The 10,262-nt window shown below is 43.5% G+C and overlaps 1 protein-coding gene across 1 annotated transcript; it reads right to left on the reverse strand.

Annotated features, from left to right (window-relative positions):
* Positions 1 to 1,216: 1,216 nt before the first annotated feature.
* On the reverse strand, positions 1,217 to 6,839 carry LOC116982033 (slit homolog 2 protein-like). Its single transcript, XM_033035307.1, has 2 exons — positions 6,718 to 6,839; positions 1,217 to 4,291 (listed from the first exon to the last, which is right to left on the reverse strand). Exon 2 carries the CDS (start codon positions 4,008 to 4,010, stop codon positions 2,943 to 2,945), a length of 1,068 nt encoding a protein of 355 aa, XP_032891198.1. The 5' UTR covers positions 4,011 to 4,291; positions 6,718 to 6,839; the 3' UTR covers positions 1,217 to 2,942.
* Between the last annotated feature and the right edge of the window lie 3,423 nt (positions 6,840 to 10,262).

The following is a 10,262-nucleotide window of genomic DNA, read 5'->3' on the forward strand; positions in this document are numbered from 1 at the left end:
GCCTTCAATGCCGAGGTCTTTGAGTCTGGTGAGCAGGATGTTATGGTTCACTGTATCGAAGGCTGCGCTCAGGTCGAGGAGGATGAGGATGTTGAGGGAACCAGTGTCAGCAGAGGTGAGGAGGTCGTTGAGGACTTTGAGGAGAGCAGTTTCTGTGCTATGGAGGGGGCGAAAGCCAGATTGGAGGGGTTCAAGTAGGTTATACGCAAGGAGGTGGGAATGAAGTTGCGACGCAACGATACGCTCCAGGGTTTTTGAAAGAAAGGGGAGGTTTGAGATTGGGCGGTAGTTAATGAGAGAGGAGGGATCAAGACCAGGTTTCTTTAAGATTGGTGTAACGGCAGCAGTTTTGAAAGCGGAGGGGACAATTCCTTGGGACAATGAGGAGTTGAAGAGATTAGTGAGGTAGGGGCAGAGAACGAGGAGGCAGGACTTCAACAGGGGAGTGGGGAGAGGGTCGAGGGAGCAGGTAGTGGGTTTGGAAGAGCTGATGAGTTTGGAGATTTCAATAGGGGTGACCAGGTCAAACTGGGAGAGGAAGCAGTGTGGAGGAGGGGTAAGGAGGTCAGTGGGGATGTTGAAAGGAGGGGCCTTGGTAGGTGGTGGAGTAGATGCTGGGGAGTCGGGTACAGGGGATAAAGATTGATAGATGGTGCTGATTTTATCAGCGAAAAAGTGGAGGAATGAGTTGCAGAGAACCGGAGTAGAGGTAGGGAGAGTGTTGGCTCGAGGCTTGAGGAGGTTGCCCACTGTGGAGAAGAGGGTTCTGTGGTTTAGGCAGGGATCAGTGAATATGGAGGAGAGGTAGGCAGATTTTGCAGCAATGAGGGCATCTTTGTAGTCAGTGGGTAAGCCCAGCCGCTCCAGTCAGAATGGAGCGGCTGGGCTTGTACACTCTTGAATTTAGAAGGATGAGAAGGGATCTTATTGAAACATATAAGATTATTAAGGGTTTGGACACGCTAGAGCCAGGAAACCTGTTCCCGATGTTGGGGGAGTCCAGAACAAGGGGCCACAGTTTAAGAATAAGGGGTAAGCCATTTAGAACAGAGATGAGGAAACATTTTTTCACACAGAGAGTTGTGAGTCTGTGGAATTCTCTGCCTCAGAGGTGGTGGAGGCCGGTTCTCTGGATACTTTCAAGGGAGAGCTAGATAGGGCTCTTGAAGATAGCGGAGTCAGGGAATATGGGGAGAAGGCAGGAACGGGGTACTGATTGTGGATGATCAGCCATGATCACATTGAATGGCGATGCTGGCTTGAAGGGCCAATGGCCTATTCCTGCACCTATCTCTATTGTCAATTAATAAGTGATGATATCATGAACATAGTCTTGCCGATTAACTAGATTTGTGTAGCATTTCCTGACAAAATATATGCAGTAGAACCAGGATCTATTTGTCAATAATTATTTTTGAGTTTTTAAAGGTAATTTATTAAGGTAATTTATTTACTGTGGTGGGAGATTGCAACCTTCACGTGGTCCACCCTGTTTCGACTAATGCAATCAACCCGACTTGCACAAACAAGATCAAATAGAACAAGTTGACCTACAACTTTATGCTGTGCACGCCATACGAAAGAAGAACATTTATTTACTTTAAATATGAAATATAAAATCAAGATTGTTGACCGAAGTTTTCCATCAATTAAAAATGATACATTCTGCAAGTTTAAACGTGAGCGGAAAATAGTTGCATTGAGTTCAAATCTCCCAAATGCTTTTGCATGCATTGCAAACGGTAGTCATAATTTGCAAAGTACAAGGAACAATTTGTCAATCTATATTATTGGGAAAAAACACTCCTGTTGAGGGTCAAACTTAAGGAAATAGTTAATAGTAAATATTGAAGAAAGACACAAAATACTGGAGGGTCGAGACTCTTCTTCAGAATCCTCCATGTGTCTTTATACCTTGAGATGCAAAAAGAGCATAATATCCCCTTCATAGCGAATGTTATTCAAAGATAACTTTGAAATTCAAGAGCAATGACTTCCCCCTTGACTAAGTAGGCACTAATCAATATAGCAGTTGCCTGATACCTTTGTGTTACATATATATCCCACGTCACTGCTTTGTGTCTCCAGTTCCCCGAGACCCCGCACCACCGAAGATGAAGAACTCCTTCGACCAGAGCCTCTGGTCCGACAGCAGGTGGGACTACTTCCAAATCCCTCTGATTTTCATGATCCATAATCGATATATCTAGTGTGTGTCGGGAGGAACTGTCGATGCTGGTTCAAACCGAAAATAGGCACAAAAAGCTGGAGTAACTCCGCGGGACAGGCTACCAGGTCTGAAGAAGGGTCTTGACCCGAAATATCACCCATTCCTTCTCTCCAGGGATGGTGCCTGTCCCGCTGGGTAACTCCAGATTTTTGTGTCTATCTATGGACATATCTATAGATCGATATATATATCATAGATCATGCATAGAAAATAGAAGATAGACACAAAATGCTGGAGTAACTCTGGCAGATGAGGAGGCGGGAGTTTGTGAATGTCCCTGGAAAGTGTTCATTCTTGATCAAAAAGCAAAACCTATCACTTACCGGGCTTTGTCCCGCCCTCATCCCTTTCCCAGCTTTCTCCCCCTGTTGCAATTAGTCCCAATCAGAAACATAGTCACGCTGAAATCCACAGACGCCGCCTGACCCGCTGAGTTCCTCCAGCACATTGTGTTTTGCAAACGATCTCCGGCATCTGCAATTCCCCGGGTCTCAATAATAAACGATTCACAGTTTGACTTGGCCCTGACAGACCCTGGGATAAAAGGGATTCCCATTAAAAAACAAAATGGTTATGTTCGTTTCTGAGAAGGTGGTGATTACAATTTGTCAAGAGCATTTTGGGGGGAGATTGTGTGTTGGTGATGGGATGCTCTGTGGCAGCCGGTGCAACGACTTGGCCGGCGGCGTGTATCAGGTACCTCGGGCAAGCATCACTTCTCCTGTGGGTCGGAGGGCCCATCGTTGTCGTTCCAGCTCTTGTTCCTGGTTTTATTTCGGTTCCTCTCGGCCATGACGATGGCGGCGATCACGGTGACTAGCACGGTGCCTGTGATCACCAGCACGGTGGCGGTCTCGGCCACACACAGCTGGGAATCCACGGCCAACAGCGACTGACCCTGGAGATGTCCGGGCTCCGAGCAAGTGATGTTGCTGTAATCGTCCACGTGTAGGTGGCGGACGCTAAAGAACTTCACGAAGACTCTCTGAAGATCACAGTCGCACGCCCAGCGATTGTCAGCGAGCTGCAGGTGAGTGCCCTGGGTCTGGATGTTCAGAAACGTTTTGAACTTGATGTGACTCAAGCGGTTCCCGTTCAAACACAGGAGGTTCAAGCTCCGCAGAGAACTAAAGGCTTCTCCCTGAATGGCCGAAATGGTATTATTCTCCAAGTGGAGAGCTTCCAGGCTCTGGAGGATGAGGAAGTAACCATCCTCAATGACAACCAACCTGTTGTTATTCAGCAACAGGGTTCGCAGTTTGGACAGACCTCGGAAAACCCCCGTTTCCATCGCCGTGATCCAGTTGCCACTCAGGTCCAACTTCTGCAGGTTTTCTAGATTCCGCATGCTGTTCCCGTGCATGTATTCAATTAGGTTATTGGACAACCTCAGCTCTATCAAGTGCTCCAGACTGTCAGAAAAATAGCCCGGTAGATACTTTATCCGATTTTGATCCAGATCCAAGATTTCCAGAAAATTCAAGGACTCAAATGCTCCTGACTGGATGTGTTGGATTCCATTGCCAGCCAGCAGGACAATCCGCGTGGACCACTGGCCGCGGAAGGCACCGTCGAGGAGTTCCGTCAGGTTGTTGTATCTGATATCCAGCATCCAAATGCCATGAGGGTTATCCCTCGGGATAGCAGTCAGCGACCGCCTTTTACAGTCCACAAAGTGGGAGAAATCGTAGCAGGAGCAACGGTGGGGGCACATTTTAAATCCATCGATCTTCAGGATGCTTAACAAGGCACCGAGGCAAATGGTAATTATTGGGTTCATTCTGTTTTCAATTTTCGTCCAAGTGCTTTGGAAACCGAGGCTTTGGAGAGTCAGGGACAAATTCCAAAAATATTTAGCCAGCTGACCTTCCCAGTCATAAATTTATGACCGTTATTTTCCATTAACTTGTGTCACCTCAACCACGTCTTGCCAATGGTCACCCAGGATCTTTCTTCATTCTTGATACATTTACTTTGTCAGCATAGTCACACCCCTTTGTCCTTTGGTCTTTGACTGCGTCAACTTAAAGAACATCCAAATCTACAAATACCTTCTTGTACCTATAACAATAAAAAAATCACATGACTTAGCATAATGTTAAATTTTTCTCCCCTGGTCCACAAAATGCTGACAACAAATATACATTCTAATCCTTTATTACCATCTGATTTACAGGAACCGCTGCTATATTACATATATTAGGTATATTGTGTGTGTGTGTGTGTGTGTGTGTGTGTGTGTGTGTGTGTGTGTGTGATGTGTGTGAGTGTGTGTGTAATGTGTGTGTGTGTAATGTGTGTGTGTGTGTGTGTGTAATGCGTGTATGTAATGTGTGTGTAATGTGTGTATGTAATGTGTCTGTGTGTAATGTGTGTGTGTAATGTGTGTGTGTAATGTGTGTATGTAATGTGTCTGTGTGTGTAATGTGTGTATGTAATGTGTCTGTGTGTAATGTGTGTGTGTGTGTGTGTGTGTGTGTGTGTGTGTGTGTGTGTGTGTGTGTGTGTGTGTGTATATGTGTGTATACACACTGAACTTTTTTTCTTGTTATTATATTGTTTACAGTGTACTATGTTTACATATTGTGTGCTGGTGCAAGTAGGCATTTTATTATTCTATCTGGTACATGTGACAATAAAACACTCTTGACTTTTTGGTTAAACTTGTGGTATGTTTTCCAAGGAATTATATCATAAAATTGAATTTATGACAGAACATGCCAGCTATGGTATTATTTTAACCAGAGCAAATCATTAGACCAATGTGAATATTAGGTCCAGTCTTGGATAACTCTGCCATTAAGATGATAAAATACAAGTTAACAGGAAGACAGGTATCGCAGTCTTCAGATTAGTGATCAGCCGTTCTGAATTTGGGTGAGGAAAGACTTATTCACCAAAGCAGTGAGGAATAGTTCAAATACTGTATCCAAGAGACTGAGGGCTCAGTCACTTGTCCATCTGTGATCTAATTCAATAGACGTTTGATTGAAAGGGAGAATCAAGGGATATTGGGTTAATGCAGGAAAGTGGGTGAAAGATCATCCATGACCTTGTGAATGGTGATATTAGCTTTAGGGTAAGAGTGGCCTATCCCTGCTTCTATTTCGATGCTCTTATTACAAGCCAAAACCTGGAACAAGAAGCAATTAAAGAAGATAGACACAAAGTGTTGGAGTAACTCAGCGGGTCAGGCAGCATCTCCTGGGAAAAGGAATAGATGACATTTCGGCTCAAGACCTTTTTTCAGATGGTCTAACTTGGGGTCTGAAGAAGGGTCTCCACCTGAAAAGTCACCTATTCCTTTTCTCCAGAGATGCTGCCTAACTCACTGAGTTACTCCAGCATTTTGTGCCTATCTTCAGTGTCAAGCAGCATCCTTCCCAAACAATTAAGGAAACCAGTCTCCTTTGGTTATTAATGTAATCAATTGCTGCACTGATAAGCAAAAATATAAAAATACTCTTCATCCGTAATGAGATCCACATCAGATGTTCAAAATTGATAATGTAAACTGGGCAAAGTGTGTACACATTCATGGGTTGAGATTGGTGTAGGTGCATGGGTCTAAGTGAGAACAAAAGATCAGCGCTGTGACAATGGACCCAGTGGTGGCTTGTGCTATGAATCAAGTCCGGGCATTCTTTTTCAATTGTTTTTTATTTGTGATTTTATGAATTTAACAAGAAAATAATAATTTAAATATTCACAGCACTGTAATAAATAGCTTGTGCTTAAACCAACAAATTAATTGGAAGACAATCAGTTACAAAAAGAAACATATCATAAAACAATAATTTGCAACAAAATTCTTACTTCTCTCAATGGCATTTCCACCAGCTGGTGTCAGTAAAAAAATTTTTTTTTAAAGAGCAGGTTAGCTGAAGTTCTCCAAAGTCAGTCTGCATTCTGTAAATGATGATCATATAACTTTGCTTTTAGAAATATTAGACAAAGGCTCAAAGCACTTGTGGGCAAATTTAGTGCAAACAGTCACGGAACTGAAAACATTCCTGGGCGTTATGAACACCTTTGAGATTTTCCCCCAACCTCTAGGAAGATGTCCAGTGTGTCAGCAGTCTTCCATTTAAAGATATATTAGATATGATGCAACAGCCTGTTTCATTTCACTGCGACTAATAAGAAATTACTGCATATGTTTCAATATTTTTCTAAGCAGTCAGGCAATCCAACAAAAACACAAATACTGGAAACGCGCAGCAGGTCAGTCATTTGATAACTACCTCTTCCATTCCTCGGAATATGTCTGCAGCTCTCTTAATTTTCAGAACCTGTTCTAGAAATAAAAGTTGGCTGAAATATCCATAAATGACAGCTGACCCATTGTGTGTTTTTTCCAGCATTAACTATGTTTAAAATTTACAGTGCATGAAGTATTTTTTCTCTTTTTGCTTCTCAGGGCAGCAATTGATTAGATTAATAACATGTTGGTAACACGATCTGAATATCTCAATGATATCACTTACCCCTCTCTGCAAGGTGGAAGGTATTTTCGGTTTGAAGGTCTGGTTCTGTACTGATTGTTTTATAGAGCCGAGACCGTCACATGTGAAACTCCTTCCAATCATTTCTCGTTTTCTTCCGACTTGCCCTTCTGCCGTCACCACAGATGTTACACCTGGAAGCTTCCATCTGCACAGAGCGGCAACGCAGATTTGATTAAGATTACCCTCATCAACCAAGATTAATTATTTAAAAGCCAGTTGCTTTACAGCTACCGTTAATGAAGATTAACTGTTGCCGTCACAGCAAAATAAATATCTTTTCAGAAGTAATGTCACTTACTAGCACTTAGTTGACAGGAAAAAAATAAATAAATAAACGATGGAGTTGCAGGGTCTGGGCCATTCTGATGGAAATGCAGTGGGGTTATGACAAAGGCTGGCAAGTGATAGATGGATACAGGCAAGATGATCCTAGGGATGTGCAGGAAAGAACTGCAGGTGCTGGTTTAAATCGAAGGTAGACACAAAATGCTGGAGTAACTCAGGGGGATCATCCTAGGGATGATTGATTTAACGTATGATGGTTCTGAGCATGTACTCGCTGGCGTTTAGAATGGTAGGGGGGAGATTTTATTGAAACCTATGCAATAATGAAAGGCCTAGATAGAGTGGATATGTTTCCAGTAATGGGAGTGTCTAGAACCAGAGGGCACTGCCACAGAATAAGAGGAAGTACCTTAAAAATGAAGACGAGGAGGAATATCTTTGGCCAGAGGGTGGCGAATCTGTGGAATCCATTGCCACACATGGCTGTGGAGTCCAAGACCTATGGTATTTTTAAAGCGGAGATTGATAGATTCTTGATTAGTAAGGGAGTCAGAGGTTATGGGGAGAAGACAGAAGAATGGGGTTGAGAGGGTAAAATAGATCAGCCATGTTGGAATTGACTCGATGGGTTGAATGGCCTTATTCTACGCCTATCTTATGGTCATAGGTGGAATAAGTGACAAAGACTAGAGGTAAAAAGAGACAAAAAGGATGTCAGGGAAAGAGGAGGAGTGAAATGTAAAGCCTGAGTGAAGGAAATGGGTGGAAAGGGATGAAAGGGTATGGGGACAGGAATAAGAGGGATAAAAGGGAAATATGGGGCACAAAGATGGGAAATACACATACAGAGATGCAGAAATGAGTAGGGTGACTGGGGTTAGTAAAATGTGTGCAGAGCTAGGGTATTACTTCAAATCAGAGAATTCAGTATCCATACTGTTGGGTTCAAGGCTACCCAAGCAGAATATATCTTTATCACATGTAGTTTGATATGATTCTTAACCTTGATTCTCAGTCAATAACAAAAATTAAATGCAAAACCCATTCCTACTGATCTATTTTTATATTCTGCAGAAGAAGAAACTGAACACCAAGTGAACCTGGTCACAGCAGGAAATTTGAATCAACTTTTCTGCATGACCCAAGGTTTCCCCAGGCACCTATAAACAGATTGCTTTCCGACTTCCATCAAATTGAAACAGAATCTGGATCTATCCCTGCTAAAAACAACCAAAGTGTTCATCCTCCAGCTCCCACCATGGAACAATTAAGGAGCATTGTGGGCTGAGGCTATCTTTTCCAAATGACATCCGAAATTCGGGACTGAATTTAAAAAATGCAAAACAAGTAGTACAGTTGCATGTGTAGGAAGCAACAGCAGATGCTGATTTAAACCGAAGATAGACACAAAAAGATGGAGTAACCCAGTGGGTCAGAGAGCATCTCTGGAGAAAAGGAATACGTGTCATTTCGGGTCGAGACCCGCCTTCAGACTAAGAGTTGGGGAAAGGGTTTCAGGTCAAGACTTTTCTTCAGACTGAGAGTATGTTGATTTTTCCTGCCCAAAGCATTTCTGTTGAACCCTCGGAAAATTACTGTTGTCAATATTATGTTAAGGATATTTCACACTTTATCAAGTTCCTTTTGGGCGATTTTAACAGCAGTGTTAATGTATTTAAAAGGTCAATGTTCCCTTTAAAATAACAGTATTCATTAGAACAATCCTAACAGTAATTCTTACCTTATGTTGTGCAAAGAAATTACTTTGAGTACTAATATTTCTACTTAGTTATGTTTACAGACACTGTGGCTGATTATGAACTGACAATCTACAATTATTTCAGCTGTCACATGTACAGGCAGCTGTTTCCTCTGGTGTTGAAACTGGCTGTTCAAATTAGAATTGACATCCAGTTTTCTCCGTTATTTAAATTTACAAGTCGACATATTGTGGTATAAGTAAGGTGAACTTAACTTTTTCTATATCCCCCCACCCTACCATACACAGTTTTAGAAATCTCACTTTATTTGTGGTGCTTGTTACCAGAAATGCAAGTTATTTCACTACTATCATCAGGGTAGAGGAGCCTTAACAGCATGATCACCAGGTTGAAGAACAGCTTCTTCCCCACAATGAACAAGGCACAGCACACTACCCTCCGCAACCGTGATCTTCTCTTGACTGTCTCTTTGACTGCATTATGGACTTCGGTTTTGCACTATTATGGCTACCTAATATTTTGGTTATTAGTTTATTGTATTATTATTGTTATATATTTATCTGCGTGTTATTGTATTAATGGGCCCGTTAAGCTGCAACAAGTAAGAATGTCATTGACAACCGACAACATCGTCCCCACGGTAAGGGTAAGCACCTTTCCGAATCAAAAACCCTGGGTGGACAGGTTCGTTCGTGTTGCCTTGAATGCTCGCACCGCTGCCCACAACTCGGGCTTGGCATCCAGAAACATGGACGTCTACAAGGTAGAGTCCTACCGACTGCGAAGGGCGGTGAAGGACGCAAAAAGGAGGTACAGAGACAAGATGGAGTCACAGATGGAGCAGCAGGACACCAGACACCTGTGGCAGGGGCTACGAACTGTAACCAACTGCTGGAGCACCCCCCTCCACACATCCGCAAGTGCCGGCACCTCCCTAGCTGATGACCTGAACTCCTTTTACGCTCGTTTCGAGACGGGCAACATCACCCCAGGTCTACCGACTAACGACAACACCACCAGCGGGCTGGCAATTGAAGCTGAAGGGAGGAATGTGCACACATTCTCGTTGTCCGAGCACAATGTCTGACACGGGTGAACACGAGGAAAGCTGCAGGCCCCGATGGCATCTCGGGGCGAGTACTCAAGTCCTGTGCTACGCAGCTATCTCCGGTGCTCACTACAATATTCAACCTCTCCCTGGATAAGTCCGTGGTCCCTGCCTGCTTCAAAAAATCCATCATTGTACCGGTACCTAAAAATGCCTCCCCAGCTTGTCTGAATGACTACCGTCCGGTGGCCCTCACCTCGGTAGTCATGAAATGCTTTGAGAGGCTGGTGAAGAAACACATCTGCGACTTCCTCCCTCGCAACATGGACCCGCTACAATTCGCATACCGTCTGAACAGATCCACGGACGATGCGGTCTCCCAGGTTTTGCACGCCACTCTCTCCCATCTTGACAGCCAGAAGGGGGGCTACATGAGGATGCTGTTCATAGACTTCAGTTCAGCATTCAAC

The sequence above is a fragment of the Amblyraja radiata genome, chromosome 16 (assembly GCF_010909765.2).
Source record: "Amblyraja radiata isolate CabotCenter1 chromosome 16, sAmbRad1.1.pri, whole genome shotgun sequence".
Classification (NCBI taxonomy): domain Eukaryota; kingdom Metazoa; phylum Chordata; class Chondrichthyes; order Rajiformes; family Rajidae; genus Amblyraja; species Amblyraja radiata.